Raw genomic sequence first — 25557 nt, 5'->3', positions numbered from 1 at the left:
CCAAGTGCTGGGATTAAAGGCTTTGGAGTGGATTCTTGTGTTTTTGTTCACAACTAGATCCACATCAAACATTATGTCAAGAGTGTTCCATATGTTCAATCTTAATGGTGTTCAGACTGCACAGTGCTGATGATATCAGGCAGTTTAAGATGGTGACCATAAGCTCTGAGAATCATAAAGTCCTATGTTTTCCATTTATAAGTTATTTGTGGAGATTAATTTTCTCTAGCATTTTGCCCTGTGGTTTCAGGCACCATCGATGATCCTTGCTCTTTAACCAATTCCATTGGGGCTATACAATAGTAATTTTTGTTTTCCTCATATCACCACTGTATTAGTTACTCTTCCAGGGCTGTGATAAAACACATGATGAAGGCAGCTCATTGGAGGAAGGGTTTCTCTGGGTTTACAGTTTCAGATGGAAAGGAGAGAGTTCATCATGGAAGAGCGGAGGCTTGGGCATTGGAGCTGGAAGCTAAGAGCTTACATCTGAACCTCAAGCAGGAAGTAGAGAGAGTGAACTGCCAATGTTGTGTGTCTTTGAAACATTAAAGCCTGCTTCTAGTGTGCATACTTCCCTAGCAAAGTCACATTCCTAAACCTACCTAAACAGTAGTACCAATAGGAAAATACATTTTCAAATGTCCTTGGTTGTGGGAGACATCTTATATAAACCACTGCAGTCTATATACCTGCATTACCACATATTCGTCTTTATCATCGTAAACACATAAATCGTCATCATACATTAATATTTGTACTACTTAAATCCAGATTTGATGAGGGATGCAGATGCATCCTGGGTTTTTTCCAGCATCGATAGGGTTTATATTATATTCTGTCTCAGAGTTAGAAGGGGCCAGTTCTTACCATACACAGTAGAAATCAAGATCTGAGTGCTAGATCTATCCTAGGATGATACAGCTTTCAGCCTTTTCAGTGGTCAAAATAAGAATACATTTGTATGTCTACGTAATATGTAATATTGAAATTTAAAAATTCAGAATCTAGATTTAATTTTTCAATTCATGTTCAACACATCAAGATGTATGTTTTTAATTTTTTAAGTGTATATTGATGTTTTACTTGCATGTATGCCCGTATACCTTGTTCATGTAGTTACCCATGAAGGCCAGAAGAGGGCATTGGATGCCTTAGTATAGGAGTGACAGATGGTTGTGAGCCACTATGTGGGTGCTGGGAATCAAACCTGGGTCCACTGCTTTTAACTGCGGAGCTATTTCCACAGGTCCCACAAAGTTCATCATTATCTTGCTCTATTTTTTGATCCTCTGGGACTATGGTGAAATGCCTGGTTACAGAAAAATCCCACAAGCTATCATTTATAAGTTTACATTGTTACTTAGGTAGATATATTTCTCAAACACCTTTCTTCTTTACTCAGAATGTACTACAGTTGGACAATTTATTATACTTACCATATAATAATTATAAAATGTAATCCTACTTTATTTTGAAATTGGTGAGTGATAGAATGGGATGAGTGGTAAGAGTGTCACAGGAACCCAGGAAAGCTAAGAGAAAGATACTGATGAACTGTGTGTTCTAATGGAGCCTTTAATCTTTACAGGTCATAAAAAACAACCTGAATCCTGTGTGGAAGCCTTTTAAAATCTCTCTTAACTCTCTGTGCTATGGAGATATGGACAAAACCATTAAGGTAATTTGAAATTACTACTCAGGTGTTCTGTAGTTTGCTATGGGATTATGTGCTAGTAAACCCATTATAAATGCAAATCCTCGTAAATTAGACGAGAGGTGTAGCTTGTTTAGGACATTGCTTAGTGATCTTGAGGCCCTGTGTTTATTTGAGGGGAGAGGGGTAGAAAGGAAAGAAGGGAGGAAAAGGGAGTGTGGGAGGGAACAAATGATGTTAAAATGCATTTAATACACCTAAGTTATCAAATTACACCCACTCAGTACACTGTTAAGTGTTGGTATTTACCATGGTGCTCCTATGCTGACTGACAAATTTGGCTTGCTGCCATTGCCCAACGTTACAAGAAAATCACCACATGTTACTAGCACAGAAAAGATTAAAATTCAAAACTCATGCAGTATCTACTGAATGATGTCACCTTTAACACCATTGTCAAGTCAAAACCCAAGGACACTACAACAACTCAGACACTGTGTATACCTACTATAGATGAACACATTTTTACCTGCCTTCTAAAGTTAATATGTAAGGTAGCATTTTGTTAAATAAATGATACTACAGGCATATTCATTTGACTATATTGTTGTCCAATATGTTGGCTTAATGCTTAAGGGTACAGCATTATTTTTATTTTAACAAATTTTAAGTCTTCTTTATAATGAAATTCTTTTGCTTAGCAAATATGAAGCATTGACTATGTTCTTTGCCTACAGTGTATCCTTTGAAAATCATAGTAGATGTTAGTTATTTTGAGATCTCAGAGCCTTCCTTTTGTTATGCAGAAAAACAGAGGAGGAATTATAGGGACAAAGAAAAGCAGATCACATCTGCACGGTTATTGTAAATATTTTATTTGTAGGTATTTACCAAACAAAGCCAAACCCCAACCAACCAGCCAATGAACACACACAAACTTCAAACACTCTGTGTGTGTGTGTGTGTGTGTGTGTGTGTGTGTGTGTGCGTGTGTAAAACACCAAGACACTCTCCTTTTTATAGCTGAGTTCTGTCTGAGGATCAAACTCAGGTTCTCCTGAGCTGTCTCCTCGACCCTGAGTCTGCCTTAACGTAAGTCCTTATAAAAAACTTTCTTACCCTTACACCTCAATAGATGAAGGTATTTTTTTTTATTGTAATTAATACAGTAAAAACAGGAAAGATGATAGGAAACAACATAACCTAACATAACAGCATGATTTGGAGTCAGACCACAGCTGACATCTTTATTTACCTCTTTAGCCAGGTAAAGGATGTTAAGCAGGTCACCTAACCCCTTGCTAATAAAGTATAATTTCTACTCTACAAGAGGGTAAAGATAGAATATTGAAAGTGAAAACATTGTAAAAGGTAAAATCGCAGCAGCTGCCTTTATTTTTCTGAGCTTCAGAGGGAGTTGTCCCTAGCTTATGAGAGATTTTAAAAAGTTATTGTTTAAGTGTGATTTGTATATGTCAAAGAACAGTGACATGTCAAAGAACAGTGTATATGTCAATACAGGTATGGCATAAATATATAACTATACTGTGAATTATATAAATGTTACTGAGTAGCTACAAATTCTAATTTAAAGACAAATCTAGAGAGGGCAGAAGTTTATACCACACCTATTTGATTGTTTCTGACAAATTAACAACAAAATCGTGTCTCTAAAACATTTTTTTGCTCACAGTGGCATGCTTGCAGGGCCAATTTGTTATAGTAAGTAAATGATTTTCTGTGATTCGTCTGATAAATGTCTCCATTCTTAAGTCTCTTAGTTTGCTGTTAGTTAAACTCACTTGGTTCTCCACATCATCACTCCCTTTACTTCTCTAGCTCTGTGTTCTCTGCAGTATCAGACAGGTCACATGTACAGTTTACGCACTGTTTGGAAGTTCCTTAAAGGTCTGGTGAAGAACTGCAGAGCAGAGAATAAAGTCGGACTCTTCTGTGGTCCATCGCTGTGTTGTCATCTAGCATGCATTGTTTTCAGAGGATGAGAGAAACAATTGTGCATGAAGTGGTGTGTGCACTTTTCACATATATACATTCACTCCTATGTATATATGCAGACATTTAAATTTCACAAGTTCTTCAGATACTGTTGCTTAAGTAGTGAATAGTACCGGTGTTTAAATTCTCGAAAAGGAAGAGAACTGGTGGACTCATCCCGCCTCAGCCTTGTCTGCACATCCTGCACTGGAGATGTTATGTCTGCCTTAGACAGGACTAGGGACAGCTTTTTCCTTTAGTTCCTGTAGTGAGGAATCAGAACTCAGAGGGTAAAGATGTATTTTCTGCTTCTTAAAGTTTTAATTGGTCTAAACTTTTTTTTTTTAATATAAAATATCTTTTATTTTATTTTACCTCTTTTTCTGCTTTTTTGAGGCAGGGTTTCTCTGTCTGGTCTAAACTTTTAAAAAACATTTTAGCCCTTACTAAAGTATAATTAAATCTTATCATATTGAAGTTCTGTTTGACTCATATGTAAATCGATGTTCTTTCCATGGAATCTAAAATGTAAAATTTTATTTTTCTGTAGTTTAAGAATGTCTGCTAGCTGGTGGGTGGTGGCACATGCCTTTAATCCCAGCACTGGGAGGCAGAGATAGGCAGATCTCTGTGAGTTCAAGGCCAGCCTGGTCTACAGAACAAGTTCCAGGACAGGCTCCAGAGGAACCCTATCTCGATCTCCCCTTCCCCCGAGAAAAAAACAGTCTGCTAAAAGTGATCTCATTCAAGCATAAAGATAATTGTTTTCTGCTTTCTTGAGACTTTGCTTCCTTTAAGAAAAAAAAATCAATTATTTATTTTTTCCCTTGACAATGTTAGTCAGATAAAGGCCATTGATTTAAAATTGGGTATTGAAGCAGGGCAGTGGTGGCACACTTTAATCCCAACACTCAGGAGGCAGAGGCAGGCGGATCTCTGTGAGTTCTCGAGGCCAGCCTGGTTTACAAGAGCTAGTTCCAGGACAGGCTCCAAAGCTACAGAGAAACCCTGTCTCAAAAACCAAAAAGAAAAAAGAAAAATAAATAAATAAAATTGGGTATTGAATATGTAGGGCAGGAGTCAAACTGTCAGACTTAGTCATGGGTAAAAATATCTATAGACTATCTCCTTAAACAAAGCACTTTGCAATTCTAGAATGTGCCTGTTTTGATAGAGATTGATCGATTTTAAGTCTATCTGAAGGATAATGAAAACACGAGTAATGAGTGGAAGACTTCCAGTGTACTGACTAGTCTTATGTCAGCTTGAGACACACTAGAGTCGTTTGAAAGAGGAGATCTCATTTGAGAAAAATGCCTACACCAGATTGGCCTGTGGGCAAGACTGTGGTGCCTTTTCTTGATTGATGAGTGATGTGGAAGGGCTCAGCTCACTGTGGATGGTGCCACCTGTGGGCAGCTGGTCCTGGGTTCCATAAGAAAACAGGCTGAGCAAGCCATGAGGAGCAAGCCAGTAACGAGTTCCCTTCCATGGCCTCTGTCTGCATCAGCTCCTGCCTCCAGGTTCCTGCCTTGTTTGAGTTCCTGTCCTGACTTCTTTTGATGATGAACAGTGATGTGGAAGTGAAATAAACCTTTCTCTCCCCACATGGATCTTGGTCCTAGTGTTTATCTCAGCAGTAGAAACCCTAACTAAGACATCCAGTTATGAAAAGCAGTCAGTGTGTAGAACTGAGAAGAAAACCATCATTCTGCCAGATGAGCATGTACCTTGGTGACTCACTGCAACTTCATGAAGCTGGAAGCCTGGTGGATCTCTCACCAAGGAGATGCAGATGCTTCTTGTTAGAAGCTTCTGCTTTGAAGCACAGTCTCCTGTGTAAAACAGATTTTACTTTGTCCCTGCTGCTCACCACACAAGATGCATCTGTTGGCTTTGTACTTAATTTCTTCAAGTTCCATTTCTAAAAAATGGGAATAATTGAACAGCATCTCTGTATAACTCTTAGGTCTGTCTAGAGAATGCACACTGTGTAGACATTAAATTTCCATGTAAATGAATTGATGTGTTGAAATTTTATTAGAAATTTATATCCCTGTAATTGATTTTCAGCTTACCCTGAATACAGCTTGCCTTGAACACAGCACCTTATTTTCCCATGTTCTAGCATTCTAGTGAATATTTACTTTTTCTTCCATCTGCCAGCTAACATATACAGAACAAGCAAACAAAAACCCTACTAGGAGCAAATAAATGTTTTCTTTTCTTTTCTTTTTTTTTTCCTGAGACAGACAGAGAGGAAAGGAGAGAAGGGAGGAAGGAGGGAGAAGTATGTGTATTTAGTAGGATTCACATCTAAGGCTAGAACTCTAGAACTCTACTTTCTCTTCTCCTTACATGGGAACCGAGTGAGTGTGCCCTAGCGTGGATACTTCAGTGAATTGACTGCTCTCTTTGCTAGAGTTTTCCTTTGTGTTGTAAGATTTCCAATCTTCAGACTAAATCTGACTATCATGTCTAACTTGTAATTACAAACCCAGCCGCCATGGTTTGCAGCTGATCAGGCATATTTCCTGTACAGAATAAAACAGAAAAGCATGAAGCCCAATCCTGTGGCCACAAGATTGACAGTCAAGATTGACTGTTTATCCTCTAAATTATCTAGGATTTAGTTGTGTCATTTTTTAGCCGCTAGGATACTGGCTTCTAGCTCATACACAGTGATAATTAAGTAAAGCAAATGAACGACTAGACATAATTGCACTTAGCCTTCTACCAGCATCCACAGAGAGTACAGTAGAGGAACTGATGACTGCTTCCTGTGTGAAATGGAGTCTGTGTTTGTAGATTTCATCTTTCATTGTCTGGGTCCTGTTCTCTGGATAGCTCTGGTTTTAACATGCTTCAGCACCACTCTAGATAGTTTCTGCCTGTTCCTCCAGTTAGACATTGATATTAAGGGGTTTCCCCTTATTTTAATTAAAATGGCACATTTATTGCAACCAATACTTTTTAATAAAATTATGCTGATTAATATATATTTTATTATATTTAATTCCAGGTAGAGTGTTATGATTATGACAATGATGGATCACATGACCTTATTGGAACATTTCAGACCACGATGACAAAACTCAAAGAAGCCTCCCGAAACTCACCTGTAAGTTACACTTTTGCAATTACATAAACGCTGCAGTTTACCTGTTTATTGTTTTATATTTTCTTTAGCTTAGCAATTAGTTTATCATGTTTCTATTTTATATTGCATTAAGCCTTAAAATTTTTAAAGTTTGTTTAGTAGTCATCCCTAATTCATATATGAGGCACATGTCTTACTGAGTGGAGACTATGTACTGGTGACCAGCGCTAGGTGAGCACTGCAGACTACAGGGAAGAAAGCAGACTATTACAGTCTGTATCTCTGGGAATGGAAGTAGCTTGGAAGGGAAAACATCATAGCCCAGTACTGGGCGAAACAATGCTATTCCTGCATAGGAAAGACAGTGCACGACCAGCCTCAGTGGTAGGTGTGAGTCCCCATGGCTGGCTAAGCCAGACAGATGTCCTGTGATCTCTATGTGTACCCTTCCTGTTCTTCCATAGAAGAACTTCACCCCTCTCTGCAGAGTATAAAATACTGAAAATTAGGGAGAAGCCCAAGAATCACTGATGTGCAAGTTTAGGTAAACCGGGGAATAGTCATTGATTTTGAAACCTGGAAAGGTTTTTGTTGTGGGGTATCCACCAGCTAAAACTACTCAGACATGAATTTAAACCAATAGAAAATATTGGTTAGCAGACCCGTGACTACGAGATCCAAGTGTGGTACTGACCCTTCCTTAGGGTGAGCTTTTAAGTACAAAAGCCATGTTCAGGGTTGACATACTCCAGTAAACAAGGGCGGTGAGTCAGAAGCAGAACTGTAGAAGCTAAAAGCAAGGTTAGTATATTTAGAGACTTTCCCAGAACTATGGACTTTGATGAATGAGGTCTTTGTTTTCATTTTGGATGGTGGTGCTGTCTGTTTGCTAAGTTTTATGGCCTAAATGGTACTTCTATCGTGGAATCAGTGGTGCTAAGGTCTGGGGGCCTGTTACACCTCCACAGACAACAGAAGCCCAGCACAGGCTGTGAGGAGTGTGTATCTTTTGGTAAGGAAATACCTTAGGTTCAAGATTCATGCACACGAGACTGCCATTCTTGTCAAGTGTATATTTATATTAGAAGTTCAATTTCTTGTGGCCACAGGATTGGGCTTCATGCTTTTCTGTTTTATTCTGTTCATTTTTTTTCCTAAGCATGTTTTTGTTTTGTGTTGCTAACAAGATTAAAATTTAGTTTCTTTTCTTTTTAAGATTTGACTTTTAGGGAAAAGGTTTAGTGAAATTCATTTTAGTAATTTGGCTATTGCTAGTGAAAATTTTATTTCATTTTCTCCTCTTACAGGTTGAATATGAATGCATAAATGAAAAAAAGAGACAGAAGAAAAAAAGCTACAAGAATTCAGGTGTGATCAGTGTAAAGCACTGTGAGGTTAGTTGTCCTTGACTACTTCGCTTTCTGAGTTCTTGTGCCAGTGTGGTTTCATATCAAAGAAATCCTTACTGTAAACGCTGGAAATTACATGAGCTTGTGATCATCTTGGGGGAAAGAATAGGATTAGAAAGAATAAATCTTTCTAGTAACTGTGCTTCTAAGGTTTGACAACTTTGTGTGTGTGTGTGTGTGTGTGTGTGTGTGTGTATGAATCAGTGTTTTGCCTGCATGTAGGTATATGTACTGTGTGTGAGGTGTATGTGCATGTGTGCAGTGATCTGTGGAGCCAGAAGAGGGTGTTAGGTATTCGGGATCTAGAATTACAGACAGTAGTGAGCCTCCGTGTGGGTACTGGGAACCAACCCATGTCCTCTGCAAGAACAGCAGGTGCTCTTCAGCACCAGCCCATTGGTAACGTTTTAGCAAAGAATAAATAATGAAAGGTGTTCTGCTATCTTAGGAAATGTGAGATTGGAAATGGCCTGACCTAGTGTATCTATCCTGGATATACTTTCTTCATAAGCTGTCATAATGGTGGGGAAATCCAAGTTTTACCCACTGAAAGGATATTTTTGTTTGTTTTCTTTCGTTTTAGTTTGGTTTTTCGAGACAGGGTTTCTTCTCTGTGTAACAGCCCTAGCTGTCCTGGAACTAGCTCTTATAGTGGCCTCAAACTCACAGAGATAGATCCTCCTGCCTCTGCCTCCCAAGTGCTGGGATTAAAGGCATGCACCACCACCATCTGGCTCAGATATTTTGTTTTTGATTTTAATGCTCTTAAAACTTTATTACTAAATGTTTTTTTTTAATTTTCAGTATATTGGACTTATTATATAATACAGTGACTACATTTCTTCTTTTGCCATTGATATTCTAATTTTTTGCTTTTAGTCACAGTGTGAATTATTTTGTATTTTACTTCTTATACATACTAATCCCAGTTTCCCCTCCCTCCCCTCCTGCTCCCTCTACTTCCCCTCACCCCCATCTGCTCCTCAGAGAGGGTAAGGCTTCCCATGAGGAGTCAATGAATTCTTTCACATCACCACAATGAGGCAGGACCAAGGCCCTCCCTCTCGTGTCTAGGTAGAGCAAGGTTTCTCTTCATAGGAAATTGGCTCCAGAAAGCCAGATCACTCATTAGGGATTCTTTCTGGTCCCACTGCCAGCGACCCCAACCAACTGTCCATGCTACCTACTGTCACCTTCTTTTAGGGGGCTAGATCGGTCTTATGCAGGTTTCCAGGTTGTGTGTCTGGAGTTATTTGGCTTCCACTAGTCAGGTCAGCTTTTTCTGTGGGTTTCCCCATCCTGGTCTTGCCCCTTTGCTCATGTTATTGCCCCTCCCTCTCTTTGATAGGACTCTTGTAGCTCTGCCCAGTGGTTAGCTCCACAACTAAGCACTCTGCAGCTGCACCTTTTTTATTTGCATGTATTGGTTAACCATGATGGGTTTTTATGACATTCTCCAAATGTATATAATGCAATTTGCTCATATTTACCTTGCCCCATTACCCTCTCTTGTCCTCCCAACTAGTCTCTTTTACTTTCACAACCCCCCTCCCTTGTGTGTAACTCAGTGAGTTTAATTAGGGTTATTTACAGAAATGTGAATAGCATACCAGTGGTGACACCTGAAGAAACTGCCTCTCGCTCCATCAGCAATTAATAACAGCTTGTGAATTCTCAGGAGGGGCCTGACATCATGAGCCCTTCCCCTGATATGTTAACCTTAATACTGCTGTGCTTAAATTGTACTAAAGTCTTTATAAGTCCTGACACTTGAGGGAGGAGTTCCATGTGCTCAGATGTGAGGTTGATTTCATGTATTTGCGTCAAGTCCTGTTCAGCTTACAAACTCTGAAATGCATATATCAAGGAACCTTTTGTTTCTCTTGTGTAGTCAGAGAGTTCTGGTTATTTTTCTTTGGCTTCTTGGGACAGGGTTTCTTGGTGTAGCCATGATGGTCCTAGACTTGCTTTGTAGACCAGGCTGGCCTCAGACTCAGATGACTGCCGACTTCTGCCTCACAAGTGCTGGGATTAAAGGTGTGCACCACCACTGACTAAGTTCGGCTTTAACATACATGTGTTTTGGTTTCTAGATTACTGTAGAATGCACATTTCTTGACTACGTCATGGGAGGGTGCCAGCTGAATTTTACTGTAAGTAAAACTGAGTTTTCTAGCAAATCTGTTAGATATTGCCTCCCCACCCCGTATTGCAGTGTTCTTTTACTGCCAAGCTGCCTTTGTTATGGAATTTACATAATCTGTTTATAACATGCTTTCCTCATAGACCATCTAGGGTCATCATGAAAGTTTGACTTAGTTGGTGAGTTGATGAATAATCTCTCCCTCTCTAGAGAAAGCAGATATGCACAAACCAGTGGTTATCCTGTAATAATTTAAGGAATAGAAAACAGACATGTAAAATATGGGTCATTGCATGCGATGATTCATGATTCTTCAATCTAGAAAAAAAAGAACAGGTTGTTTTCATGATGAGGCCTGTTCACTTGTTTGTGTAAATGCTGTGAGAATTTGTTAGGAGATGACAGTAGATGTTCTGGGATAGTTTGGGGCCTTATCTCTGCAGTTTTCTTGTACCTCTAGCTCAGGTAGCCCTGCCCCTCTTTAGTAAGAATTGCTGTCTTGGCAGGTGGGAGTGGACTTCACCGGTTCCAATGGTGACCCCAGTTCTTCAGATTCCCTGCACTACATCAGCCCTAATGGTGTCAATGAGTATCTGACTGCCATCTGGTCTGTGGGATTGGTAATTCAAGATTATGATGCGTGAGTATAACTTTGAGAAAACTCAGGTACACGTTTCATAATTCCTTAGGATACTTTTGATTTGTTCCATCATCTAGTGTTCTGATAGAGGTGGGACAGTGCAGATGATAGAACAGCTTCTTTCTCGTCTTTTTGTTTCTGTGTTTTCCTTTGATCTTCACTCTTGCTGTGACTAGTTATAATGTGTTGTGTATAGCTTCTTCATTTTATGGTTGACAGAAGTCAACAAGACTCATTTCTTTGATCTGATTTCCTGATTTAATGAGGAGTAAGTTGTATATGTGATTGAAGTCTAGATGATGCAATTTTTAATAAAAAATTGTTTCTTACCATATATACATGTTCCTCTCAGTAATAAAATATTTATTTATTTATTTATTTATTTATTTATTCATTCATTCATTCATTCTGAGAAAGGGCCTACTTCTTTCCCTGGCTTGGAACTCAGTGTGTAGACTAGCCTGAACTTGAAATCACAGAGGTCTATCTGTCTACTTCTATCTTAAAAGAACTGGAATTAAAGAAGTGCATCACCACACTCTGCTGAAGTATTTTTTCAGTCGGAGCTTTTGGCAACGCTAAAGAGCATCTTAGCCTAATTGCTGCAGAGTATTCTGAATGAATTTTCAGTACTTAGATTTTAAGTAGATTTGGAGACCTGGGTATATTTTGAGTTGTAGAACCAGTACCTAGCCTGTGGAACATCTTGGGTTCAATTCTCAGTCATAAAACTATATGACTACTAGTACTACTACTGGTACTACTAGATTTATTTTAACAGCTAATATGTGCCAGAGACCATTGTATTAGTCTGAATAGATGATGAGCCATAGATGGCAATCAGTGGGTCATCTAATAGCCACTCCTGAAAAGGGCACCAGACCAGGGTAATTTCACACATCAGTTCTTAAAAACATGTAATTAACAAATCAAAACCTAAATGACAGAATTTAAAAGATTTAGAAAATATCCAGAGTTCAGGAAAAAAAGGGACAAATGCAGAATAAGAAAACATCAACTTCTCACTAGCCGTCCACAACAAAAGTGTATTGTCCAATTAAGCTAATGATGTAAATTATATTAGCTAAAAAACTACAGTGAATAAAGGTCACCATACAAATCATAATAAATGAATAGGATTTTGTAAAATATTTTGGATTTTTAGTAAGGTAAACTAAAAGATTGAACTGAAGAACTAAGAAGAGACCATATTTAAATAGAAAGAGATCTGTGATAATGATATGAAGTGAAAGTTCTTTCACAGTTAATCAATCTAAATTAGAACTGCAATAGAATACTGACAAAAAGAGTCTTAAAATTCTCTAGATAGAAGGAGTCAGAATCATCTAGATATTTTTCTAAAGGAAAGACAGAAAGGAGGGAGAAAGGCAAGAAGAATTTGCTCTAGCAGTTTTGTTTTTAACTTTTGAAAGTATTAATTTTATGTGTATGATTGTTTTGCCTGTGTATGTGTACATATATACCACGTGTGTACCTGATGCCCATGGAGTTCAGAAGAGGGTGACATTATGAAGATTGTGAGCCACCGTGTAGGTACAGGGAACCAAATGGCCCTCTGCAAGAGCAATAGGTGCTCTTAATCTCTGAGCCATCTTTCAGCCCTGCTCGAACAACTTTTAAAATTTATTTCAGAACTCAAAAATAGAACTGTACTTGACCAACTAAACCAAGCATGTAGGTAAGAAATAATCCTGTAACATATGTGAATCTAGTAAGAATATTGTAAGAATATGTTGCTGATTCTAACAGCAACATATTGCATAAGAGTGGAATTTAAAGCCAGACATAGTGGTCACACCTTTAATCCTAACACTGGGGAGGCAGAGGCAGGTTGATCTCTGTGTGTTTGAGGCCAGCCTGAGTTATATAATGAGACCCTGTCTCAAGAAAAAAAACAAAGAATTGAATTTGAATCCACAATTCATACCTGAAAAATATGATAAGCCACATATGCCATAAAGCAGATACTCTTAAACAAAATAGCCTAACAGAATAGCAGTAAGTTCAGGACTGTCCCGACATCTTTGCCATCCTCAATTTATAGCTTTTGTTTCTGGTGACAAGATCTCTGCTCTTCTTTAGACAGTAGGAAGAAAAGAAAGGGGCCCAGGAGTGCATGTGTATTTCCTCCTAGGGGTATAATGCGATGTTGCTGAAAAAAATTACTTGACTCCTTGGGCTGGAATCTGGCCACCTGATCTCGGGCTCCTAGAGTAGGTGTGGTCACTGCCTCCAGTGTCTGTTATTAAAGGAGGGAAGCAGCTGCTTCTGCTTCATATCCTACGTCAAAGCCCCTTTCAGAGTAATGAGAAGTCTAATACCAAAAGTAAACGGTTTATAATTTGCATTGTACCTGGCTACTAAGACAACAGGCAGAAATCTTGGAATAATTTGTATGTGTTCACATTCTCTAATATGAAAATCCATGAAAGAGGGTGGGGTTATGGCTCAGTGGGTAAGAACCATTTCTGTGAAAGCAAGAGAGGCTCAGTTAGATCCTCAGCAGCCATTCAAAAACTTAACATGGTTGTTTGTGCCCATAATCAGTGTTGGGAGATGGAAGGGATAAAGATGGAGCTAGTGTCCCCTTTGGGTGTTCATAGACTCATTAGTAAAAGAATTTAAAAAGAAAATCTATGGAAGTTTCTAAACAACATTAGAGACAGGCTATAGACTAGGAAAGATATTTTTGACGTGACATGGGTTCTATCTTTAATGGAAAATAAGCCTCAAATGTTAAGAATTAATAACAGTACAAGTGAGATGGTTGTGCAGGTGACGGTGCCTGTGCCGAGTCTGACAAGCTGAGTTGCCCTCTGTGCTCCACATACATGCTGTAGCAAGCATGTGACCCCACACATAGATAAATAAATGTAGTAAGTACGAGTAGTGAGCACACAAAGACCACTCCAGTAGAAAACTGTGTTCGGTGGTGTTCTGTAGTAAGGCACGTTGGCCACCTTCACTGTGCCTCTGGGGGAATACCCATATCCTGGACATGTCAGTACCACCTCACGTGTTCTATATTCAGGTCCACACTCCGTGTCCATGAACGGCAGGCTCCAGATGGACGTATGTTTTCTTGCAGAAACTTGAGAGTTTTATAATATGTGACATTTCCCACAATGTTTCTATGGTCAATTGTATGAATATTCACATGAAATGACGTAAGTAAATGCTACACATAACCTCATCATTTGAGGCCCTTTTTTTTTTTTTTTTTTTTCACCAAACAGTCCTCGATGGTGGCGCACGCCTTTAATCCCAGCACTCGGGAGGCAGAGGCCGGTGGATCTCTGTGAGTTCGAGACCAGCCTGGTCTACAGAGCTAGTTCCAGGACAGGCTCCAAAGCCACAGAGAAACCCTGTCTTGAAAAAGCAAAAAAAAGAAAAAAAGATGTGGTTTTGTTTGTTTATTTGTTTGGTTGGTTTTGGCTTTTCATACTTGTTCAGTGAAATAATACATGAGGTTTAAATGGAAAGTAGTGGGTTATGAGACATACTTTATTTATTTACTTAATGTGCATACGTGTGCGTGAGTGCATGTACATACACCACATGTGTGCAGGAGCCTGTGGATGTCAGCAGAGGTATTGGATCTCCTGAACTGTACTTGCAGGTGCTGGAAAATAAACCCATCATCAAGAACAAGTGCACTTAACTACTGAGCTATCCCTTGCCCCATAAATTGTAATTTATGCTTCTCTCAAGGCATTAAGGTAGAGAGTGATAGAGGAACACACTCAGGTATATATCACACATGCATGTCACACATACCAAAAAACCTGTATAGATATTTCTTCCTTTAGTGCACAGAAAAACATTTAGAGTGTTTTCCAGTGTTAGCATTGGCATTAGTAAAGAAAGTGCTAGGTAATTTTTTGTTTATAATTTTTATGGCTTTGGATTTTTTTAAATCTAAGCTCACAAATATGAATGAATATATATTATATCTAAAATTATTGGACTTGTTTTCTTTTTCTTTTTTAGTGATAAGATGTTTCCAGCTTTCGGCTTTGGAGCTCAGGTGCCTCCTCAGTGGCAGGTAATCCCTCCCCCCCTTTTTTTTAACTTTCATTGATCCATTGTAGATTTCACATTATGCATTCCAATCCCACTAATCTCCTGTACCCTCACATCTGCCCTCTGCCCTTGCAATCCCCCCCCCCCCCCCCAAAAAAAAAACAAAACAAAACCAGATTTAAAAGAAAAGCCAAAACCAAACCAAACAACAATAACAAAAAGAGGAGAATCCTGTCATGGAAGCTGTAGTGTGGCCTGTTGAGTTCACAGTTCACCCTTTAGTCCCTTCATCTTTACTTGCCAGGGTTCATTGCCAGAGTCATTGGTCAAGCTCAAGACCTCTGACTTCTGCTACACCACCAATAATGGGCTCTCATTAGGGCTCCTCTTGGATATCCCATTGTTGTCCTGTGTTGTCAAGATCCTGCTGTTTTGGATCTATAGGTTCATCCTCTTCACCTGCGATGAGATTGGGATGGGCCAACTCACAGTCCTGGTTCTGGGCCTGGGTGGTAGCTGGGTTGGTCAGCCCTCCAGCTTTCCCTCATCATCATTACCCAGGCAAGCTGTCCAGCATTGCCCAAGCTAGTTCACCCACTGTGGTCTGCAGCAAGGAGCAGGGCCAATTCTATTCTCAGGGCCTCAGGTCCAGGTCACCACACTCATACCACTAGGGCCAGCTCTACTGTTTTGCTCAGACGAGGCACTGGCCACTCCAATTGTCTTGGCCCTGGTGGCAGCACAGCCCTCAAACAACAGCTAGGTTATAAGTTGCAACCTAGTCACTGGGCATTTGCACCTCCCCACTTCTGCATCACAGGCCAGGGACATCAACTCAGATCTTGGCTGTGGTAGGGTCAAAGACCCAGACATGGTTCTCAGCAGGAACCATGATATCACCATGGCCCCAGGTGGGAATGCAGGCCACCCAGATTGACTTGGCCCCTGCAGCAGTATGGCCCTCTGACAACCAACATGGTGGTGGCCCGCACCACAGGGTTCTGCATAGCCGTCAGTGGCAACAGAAGCCATAGACATCACCTCAGTCACTGTTGACTGTTTCAGGTCCTCAGACAAAGACCTGGCCCTTGGCGTCCTGGCCCAGGCTGGGATATCACCTTGGACTTGGGTGGCTGGCAGGGCATTCATGTCAGCCTGTTCCTCACCAACCTCACGTCTTCAGATCTGCCTCTCTCCACAGCCCATGAACGGTTTTGCCTCTCTCCCTTCTCTAGTGAGTGCTCTCTTTCCCTCCCCCACCCTGTACTTGCTTACCATGGTGGTGCCCAACCACGCTGGCATTATAGCTGTTGGTTGGGTCACAGGTGGCTCATGGTTGAGTCCTGCCTGCCTCAGCTGCAAGGCATGGTGTGGAGCTGTTGCTTTTCTCTTGCATACCTGGGCCTAGAAACCTTGGGCAGTGCTTGGTATGATGGGGCCAGACTGCCAGGTGCCAGAGGCATTGGGTAGGCTCTTGGCTGATAGTGCCCTCCAGACCAAGAAGTCTGGGGGTGGAGCCATCTGTGTCCTTCACTGGCTCAGGCCTGGAAAGGATTGAGCTGGCAGGCAATCTCCTTCTAAAACTTTATTCTGGACTAGCAAACAGGCCTCAGCAACCTTTTTTTCTTTTGACAGGTGTCGCATGAATTTCCAATGAACTTTAACCCATCAAATCCCTATTGTAATGGTAAGTAAAGCCAAAAAGTTAAACATGAAGACCACCTCATTCATTCTTATCTTTTCCTTGCAGGTTAGAGCTACTCATATTTCATCTCTAAATTTCAGGTTGTGACACATTTCTGTTTTGTTTGGTAGAAAATCACCTCGCATTGATGCTTATCTGAAATTGGAGTTATTTTTAGAATATACTAAATATACCTATGTCATCTGACAACTCCTTTTAGATGTTTTATGCTCTATAAATAGTGTGAACTCATCCTTGGTCTGCTCATCAAGCAAATAACGTTTTCACTTTAAGTTCATAGTCTGAAAAAAAACAACCAATTTGGTTGTAGATCAAAGATACGCAACATAGAAAAAGTAAGGCTTTAAGACACCAAAGTTAAATTCTATTTTTCTAAAGACATCATTAGCCTATTTGCCTAGAAATAACATTTCACTTATTGCTTTAATGCAAGGAAGTATTTAAGTATAATTCAGTTTTAGCTGAGTAGTTTAAGGCTTTGTGAAGAGAGTAAATTGCTAAAAACCTTCATGATACAAAGCAAGCATAATAATACAAATGGAGAAAATACTTCTGTCGTTGTCAGTGTTCTGTTGCTGTGAAGAGGCACCACGACCATGGCAACTTTTACAAAAGAAAGCGAGTTTCAGAGTTTAGTTCATTATCCTCAAGGTGGGGAGCATGGTGGTATGCAAGAAGACATTGAGAAGAGAGAGACTCTGAACTTAACATGGGCTTCTGAAACCTCAAACCCCACCCCAGTGATGCACTTCCTCCCACAAGGCCACACCTAATTCCTTCAGATAATGCCACTCCCTGGTGACCAAGCATTCATCTCTGACCTATGGGGGTCATTCTTATTTAAATCACCACAGCTATTGTTGCTGGAATTATATGCTCAGTTTTTCTACGGTGTATTCCATTGCAGTTAGTGATGTTGCCAGCTGTGGTTAATATTATTGTTACTACTGTTAGACTATCAGTTTATCACTGTAAAATCACATCTCAGTGTGAATTGTTCTCACAGGTTGCTCAAGGCTACTTGCTTCTAAATTCAATATGACCAAAAGGAGTTTCTTGAAACTCTTAAATTTTACAGTTTCTACAGAAAATGATGCAGAAAACAGCCTATGTGAATATTAAACTAATGCTGTCTATTATACCAAGCCTGACCCTTACTTGTATCACCTAGTTAATTAGAATTAGTTAGCCTTATAACCTTATACTTTTATAGAACTTTGCTAATATGTATATAGTTGTGCTTCCCAGTACTGTGGGTTAACAAATTATATTTGAGGATTTTTAATACTACTTTTTTTGATCTAGGAATCCAAGGCATTATAGAAGCTTATCGGACCTGTCTTCCTCAGATAAAACTCTATGGACCAACTAATTTTTCTCCAATTATAAATCATGTGGCCAGGTTTGCAGCTGCAGCCACACAGCAGCAGACAGCATCTGTAAGTGCTCTAGGCTCAGAAACAGGAAGGGTGTGGTTGGTACTTCTTCCTGGTTGCCATACTGTTTATTAAATTTGCCAGGATAATAAGTCAAGAGTAAGGAGTAATGATATAATTAGCATTGGTTTGGGAGAGGTATCTGTTGCTATTAATGATCAATAGAACAAAATAATGTTTACATTTTTGAGTCTTTTCTCTGGCTTCGGAAGTAATTTACTAGATTCTACAAAAAAAGGGGGCTATTAACTTTTAGAAAACACTTCATGTGAAGGCCTTTGAGTACATCAGTTGTTGGTATTGCATCACTTACTGTAATGCAAAGGTTTGAATTGGCTGACCGTTACCAGTCAGATGTTGGTTATCAAATCTCTCAAGTTGTAGTATATTTAAAATTAGGGGCAGAGATTGTAGGGAGCCCCATTGTGTAGGTGTTGAAAAGTTAAACAAGATAATTCATGTAAAATGCAAACAGTGCCTGGGTCAGAGAGAACACTCCCATACTATAAGTTACTATCATAAATCTTATTCCTGCCCTACATCTTTATGTGACAGTTTACTACTCTGGAAAGTTTCATCAAAAAACCAAAATTTTTTTAAAGGGTGTATTTTAGCTGGGCAGATAACCCTTCTTTGGCAGTTTGGGATCTGTTGAGAGTGGAGTTCTCATTGCTCCCTTGTTCCAGTCTTTGACATGTTTAATGAGTGTTTATTCTGCTTACTTGAAAGGTTTGTCTTTGACATTTAGAGGTCTTCTGTGTATTTTTTTTTCAACCTATTCTGTGATGTGTTGCATTTCTAATGAATCTAGAGTTGGTCCTTGTCATCAGAGAATTGCAGGCTCTGTTATGCAGTTGATAGCCCAGAAACACACTGGCAATGACCTGAGTGAAGCACTTGACTTACTACCCTAGGTCAGTCCTTCACTGTGTGACCTTCACCTGCTCAGGGAACATGTTTTCCTTTCTGGCAGCAATACTTTGTGCTCTTGATCATCACGGATGGTGTGATCACAGACCTTGATGAAACTAGACACGCTATCGTCAACGCTTCCAAGCTGCCCATGTCTATCATCATCGTGGGAGTTGGGGGAGCCGACTTTAGTGCCATGGAGTTTCTGGATGGTGATGGGGGGAGTCTCCGTTCCCCATCAGGAGAGGTGGCCATAAGAGATATTGTTCAGTTCGTGCCTTTCAGACAGTTCCAGAATGTGAGTACCATTCTTTCTGGCTTAAACAGGATGCCTTTGCTTTTGCATGTGAGAGGTTTGATTTGGTTGGGCATTTTTTTATCCTTTGTGCTTTTGATATAATAATAACAGAATGATAAACTTCAAATAATATTGTTATAAACATTTTAAGATTTTTTGTTACTTTGTAGTCATCACTTTCCTCATGGCTGTGAAAAATTGTCTGGCAAAGACACCTTGTAGAAGGAAAAATTTCCTTTGGCTCAGAGACTGCTTGTTCATTTTCCAGCTGCCTAGACCCAAATAATCACACAGAAACTATATTAATTACAACTGCTTGGCTATTAGCTCAGGCTTCTTATTAACTAACTCTTACATCTTAAATTATCCCATTTCTATTAATCTGTGTATCAGCACGAGGCACTTGTAAGTGTCCAGCATCTGTCTCGTTCAGCAGCTACATGGCGTCTTGTGACTCTGCCTTCTCTCTCAGTGTAGATCAGGCTGACCATTTTGAGAAGAACATGTAAGGATTTAATGTATAGTGCTACATGAAATACAGTCTTATATCCACATATTTAAAAAACAAAAACAAAAACCCATATGTGAATGTTTTAGCAGCTTTATTCATAATAGATTAAATCTGAGAACAACCCAGATATCCTTCAACAGGTAAATGATGAAGAAAACTATGGTATATCCATAGCATGGGATACTTATGAACAGACTTTATAAACAATATCCGGTGCTTTTACAAATGCTGATATGAAGGCCTTCCATGAAGGGGTTGTTTGGGAAAAGAAGCATTTAGAATCATTGTGTTTATGTCACTCCTGTAGTCACAGACTGTGTTTCATATAGCATTGTGCATTAGATTTTTACATGCTCATTTCAGAATGGTGACTAATACTTTGAACACCTTTTAAAATCAGTTTATGCTATTACTCAAGCTAATAGGTAATTAAAATGGGGGTTGCATTTAGTAGTCATGAGAATAATAAACTCTTTGTGTGACTAACATAAAGTCTGTAGGCACAAGTAGAGCAGTGTGGTTTTTGTTTGCTTTGGTTTGGTTTTCCAAGAGAAAGATTTTCTGTAGCTTTGGAGCCTGTCCTGGAACTAGCTCTTGTAGACCAGGCTGGCCTCGAACTCACAGAGATTTGCCTGCCTCTGCCTCCTGAGTGCTGGAATTAAAGGCCTGTGCCACCACTGCCCAGCTCTAGAACAACCTTTTAATGTGGCTTTCTTAAAAAGGAAAAGCTAAGGATACATTACAAAAAATAGGCTGTGCATCTAAGCACACACCTATAGTGTCAGCACTCAGCAAACAGAGGCAGGAAATATATCAAGGTCACTCAGAAGGCTGAAGCAGGCCATCTCAGGTTCAAGGCCAACCTGCTCTACACAGTGTTTTCCAAGCCAGGTTAGGCTACATAGTAAGACCCTGCCTCAAAAAGTAAGAGGCATAACAACAGCAGACTTATTAAATATGAAATGGCTGGCACCCAAGAACTTGACACATATTAACACTGATAATGATGGCAATTATAAATACCATGAATTACTTTTCCTATATTATGTGGACTGTTCCTAAGGCACAAACCTAGAGGCTGGGAATTACTACTTTTTAATGACTGCTGAGTTATCTCTTGTCTTTTATCAAACAGCCAGACTATCAACCAAAATGGTTGTGTATACCTGCAATTTCAACACTTGGTAGGTAGGGTAAGAAGGATGGAGAGAGTTCCGGGTCATATCTGACTACCTAGTGAGTTCAAGGCCAGCTTGAGCTACAGAGACAACTATGCAAGCCAGCAAATCTCTATTTGGTAATAGTAACTGTGACTGTTTTTCCTCAAGGCTCCAAAAGAAGCACTTGCTCAGTGTGTCTTGGCAGAGATTCCCCAGCAGGTGGTGGGCTACTTCAACACATACAAACTCCTTCCTCCCAAAAACCCCGCTGTGAAGTAGGAGCCAGGACACCTCCAGGATTCCTAAGCTGTGTGGAGCAATGCCATCTCTTATGCAGAATGATTTATCTACCTTATGTGCTTTTCACCCACAGTGTTCCTGATAGAAACCCAACTTTTTGTACATATTTTATCTGTTTAAAACATACATTTTATACTTTTTGAAGAGGACAAGAGCAAGTCTATCTCTGCTTAGTAAATTCAGTGATTGTTAGTGATTTATAGAAATTCTAAGAGTGCTATTTGGAATTGTATTTAATGTGGGAAAAGTGGGAATTTGTTGGTTTGTTGTCTACTGTCTATAATGAAAATTCCATTTTAAAATGTAGTCAGAGCAAATGAGGAATTACAAGATGATGTGGTTTGCAGGTTGCTATATTGTTTATAGTAAATATACTCTGTACTCGTGACTGAGAGAGCTCCTTAAGACAAATAGTGCTGAATTTGTATCTGTTACTCTGTATTTTGCCCCTCTTCATGCTGCAATGATGCATTATGCATTATACAAAACTATTTTCACTTAGGTCTTCATAAAAAGCAAGGGACTTACTCAGTTTTTTGTTTTGTATTGTTTTGTGTTTGTTTGTTTGTTTCCAAGGCAGGGTTTCTTTGTGTAGCTTTGAAGCCAGTCCTGAAACTCTGTAGACCAGGCTGGCATTGAACTGAGATCCACCTGCTCTGCCTCCCAAGTGCTGGGATTAAAGGTGTGCACCACCACTGCCTGGCCTGTCAGTTTTTAAAATGTACAATCAACCAGGGGGAAAATTCTTGTAGACAAGACAGTTTTGCCTTTTGAAATCTCTTTTCATTGTGAACTATTGCTCACAATATGGTCAGATTTGGCCTTTCTTTTACTGAGTAAACAAGACACCTGAGCTTCTGTTGAAGTACAAATGGTAGGTCATCCCAGAATTGATATAACTTAGATCAGTGTAAGTTTGCGAAGTGATTTGGATTGTTTTGTCCATTAAAGCTGAGAGGACCAAACATTTAAGATAAAAATTAACTATTGTAGACTTGGCATGATGACACTTCATCCCAGTACTTGAGAGGTAGAAGCTGGAGGGTCATCAGAAGACAACCCGCATACGTAGTAAGTTCCAGGTCAGCCAGCTACACAGAGTATGTTTCAAAGTAACAAAGAAAAGTAAATAATTGAGAAATCATCCAATTTTTCTAATGGCATAATTGTTAGAGATCATTTTTATTCTTTTCTTGCTATGCACCTGCACATTGATTTTTATAGATTTATTTAGAAATTTTTGCCTTTTAAAAATGATATTTTTGTTTTCTTTAAACATGTAGTTCCAGTTATTTATTAATCAAAATTCCATTTTTCATTTCAATAATGTACTATTTCCTAAGTCTAGAATGTGTTCTGTTAAGCATACAACCTGATACATTTAAAAGAAAAAAAAACCACATACAAATAATTTTTTGAAACTTTTTCAACTGCTACATTTAGATAGTGTGGACTTAGTCTGCTTGTTTTGAAGACTAGAATTACCTCAACTTTACCCTTTGAAATTTCAAAAATGAGCACCACATTTTTGGAATAGATTCTGTAACATTTGTCTGAAATCTGGATGCCAAATACTTTTGCCGTCTATGCGGTGGCCAATCATCACTAACAATTTAACATTTAGAATTGTGCATTCGTCAGATATTCTTAAGTGGATGTCTAACACTAGTCAGTGTTACTGAGCTCCTCTACTGCTGCCTTTGTCTTCGGTCTCTGCAGGCTTCTCAGAAAACACTTACTGCTGAGATCTGGCTCAGAGCAGATCTACCTGTCTTGTTTGCATAGCCCAGTGAAGGTTGTCTCCTTCTCACCTGGGTGCCTGCCATCTTCTTACGTGCTGTTAACCTGAGGCAGTGCACCTTTATAACAGGGCTTCTTCAATTTATTTTTACTTTGCATCCTTTCACTCAAGGCATGTTTATGCAACCCCAGTTTTATAAGCATTTAAAATAGGTAATACAAATCAAACATTGTAAGTAAATCAAATAAAATTTATTTTAGGGATCTGGACAGATGGCTCAGGGTTCAGAGCATATATTGTTCTTGCAAAAGACCTGAATTTGGTTCCAAGAGCCTACATCAGCTCACAGTTGCCCGTGACTCCAGCTTCAGGGGACCTGATGTCTTCCTCTGTCCTCGGTGTGCACCTGCACATTCACACAGAGCACAGAAACATCTTTATTTAGCACAATTTTTATTAGATTTACAATTTTACCACATATTAAAGAGGAAGACATATTTGCCTACTTATAAGGTGGATATCCTTTTTTTTAACATAAGAATTAGATCTCAACTAAGCATCTTTGATGTGCTTCAGACTTGGTTGATATTTTGTTTTTCTCATTGTCAATGCTTTCACTTAAATACATAGTACAAAATGTCATAAATATGTTTAGGGCTGTTAAAGATTTTAGAAGTTCTGTCCCTATCCAAAGCCAAAACTTATTTAAAATTTTTGAATGAAGTTGAAGCCTACAATTTTTAAAATCAAACTTCCTAACACAATACAGTCTAGAGATTCTGACTTAATTACTGACTTGATTCAGAATAGCAGAGGGTATTGAAGTCTTTGTTTTCTATAACGAAGCATTTATGCTTCAGGAAGCTTAGTTTGTACAGTGAAATGACTATAACTCATAATACATGAAGTAACCTGTATCGAGCTGAGGTATTCAGACAGGGTTTATTGTTGTTGCATGGCATGACAGGAAGTGCATCAGGTGTGTCTCAGAACCAAGGCTGCAGTGAAGTTGAGTGATATAGGGGGAAGCCCAGAAACACCTCAGATTCATTACACATTTGGTTTTGAATTAATTTTTGGCCACTGTGTATTAGACATTAGAAACCTTTTACTGTTGTCAGGTTTTCAGTCTACATGACTGCTTATGGGGCCATGACCCTGGGCTCCACAGCATGATTCAATAGAGAAGGCGAAGACTGATTTCCTTTCTTTTCTTTATTTTGAAACCATTATTGTTTTACATGTCTCAGTTCTCTGTGCTTGGAAAGACATCACTGTGGTTTTTAGGACTTTCTTTTGCATACAGAGGGAACCAGCACAGAAATGTCTTACAGATTCTCAGTGTATGTTATACAGTAACAGAGGGCCTTCTCTGGCTCTGAAGCAGGGCTCACTGAGCTTGCTAAGCCCCAGAGGGTGCTCAGAACCGCAGTCCTTTCTTCATGTTTGCATTGGGCATCTGGCAGCCATCTTCCTGCCGTTTGGTTCTTAGCAGTTTTATATTCTGGCTTACCAGAATTGTTTCCTTTTAAAATACTTTTTCTTTAAATGACTCATCATGATTGGGTTTTTATAGATTTGTTATTTATAAGAGTTGTGATTATAAGAGTTAAAGTAATCCATACGTTACTGCAGTGTGAAATAAAAGCATTTACAACATCTAAATTATCTCTTATAAAACTCTTAGTTTCAGCACTCAAATTCATTTCATGCTATTTAATGTTTTCTGTAATCAAATATTTATTTTCCCTGTTGTGCCACTATGTGAACAAATGCCATTCATTTTTAAAATGAAAATCTCCAAATTGACTTTCGTTTCTTTGTAACACGTATGTATACGATCATGATTTCTCACGTGCATATCTTCAGAACTAGTGTTCCCACTGGTCTAGTCACCTCATCAATTTTTTTTAAAGGTCATTAATAGATTCGGGGCCTCATTGCTGCCTGTGCTGCATTCTGACTTGCTTTGCCCCTTTCGTGTGTTTCCTAGAAAGCCATCTTCAAGAATGCTCTCTAGTCTATTTTTCATGAAGGTGATGTAAGGTAAGTTAGCAGCTGGGTGAAAATTGTGAGCAGTTGTGTTGCTGTGGATGTCACAGTATGTCCGTAACTTACCGTACATGAATTCATGCCACATGTATCTTCTGTGTGAATTCCCTTTGGATAAAGTTACTTCTTGATGTAACAGGGCTGTGTTGTTGTCATTTTTATTTCTCTACATCTTACCAAAATAATAGAAAATGGAACTGGGGGATATGGCTCAGTGGATAAGGCCACTTGCTACATAAGTTTGAGGATCTGAGTTCAGATCCCTAGACCCCCTATAATAAGCCATGCATAGGCACGCGGACCTAACCTTAGCACTGGAGGGAACAGATAAAGGATTTCTGGGAGTTGTTGGCTATTAGCCTAGCTGAGAACTGGCAAGCTCCATGTTCAGTGAGAGGCCTTACTTGATGGAATAAGACAGAGAGCAGAAGGGAACACTCAGTGCCCTCTGGCC

General features: G+C 39.3%; 1 protein-coding gene across 3 annotated transcripts in view; it reads left to right on the top strand.

The window, feature by feature from the left end:
- Nucleotides 1-25239, top strand: part of Cpne3 (copine 3) — a 48476-nt gene extending 23237 nt beyond the window's left edge. For 2 of the 3 annotated variants that reach the window (XM_005362343.3, XM_026786701.1), the window contains 10 exons: nucleotides 1592-1681; nucleotides 6675-6773; nucleotides 8060-8146; nucleotides 10255-10314; nucleotides 10811-10944; nucleotides 14956-15010; nucleotides 16624-16675; nucleotides 17999-18132; nucleotides 19103-19339; nucleotides 21179-25239. In XM_005362343.3, the coding sequence (XP_005362400.1) occupies nucleotides 1592-1681; nucleotides 6675-6773; nucleotides 8060-8146; nucleotides 10255-10314; nucleotides 10811-10944; nucleotides 14956-15010; nucleotides 16624-16675; nucleotides 17999-18132; nucleotides 19103-19339; nucleotides 21179-21289 (1059 nt within the window). In that variant the 3' untranslated portion in view covers nucleotides 21290-25239. Of the gene's footprint in view, nucleotides 1-1591; nucleotides 1682-3350; nucleotides 3380-6674; nucleotides 6774-8059; nucleotides 8147-10254; nucleotides 10315-10810; nucleotides 10945-14955; nucleotides 15011-16623; nucleotides 16676-17998; nucleotides 18133-19102; nucleotides 19340-21178 lie in introns of all 3 variants that reach the window. The other variant, XM_026786702.1, reaches the window with a different exon arrangement.
- Nucleotides 25240-25557: the final 318 nt, after the last annotated feature.

This window comes from Microtus ochrogaster, linkage group LG5 (assembly GCF_000317375.1).
Source record: "Microtus ochrogaster isolate Prairie Vole_2 linkage group LG5, MicOch1.0, whole genome shotgun sequence".
Classification (NCBI taxonomy): Eukaryota; Metazoa; Chordata; class Mammalia; order Rodentia; family Cricetidae; genus Microtus; species Microtus ochrogaster.
Note: the sequence above shows the minus strand (reverse complement) of the source record. Positions and strands in the feature narration are given on the sequence as shown.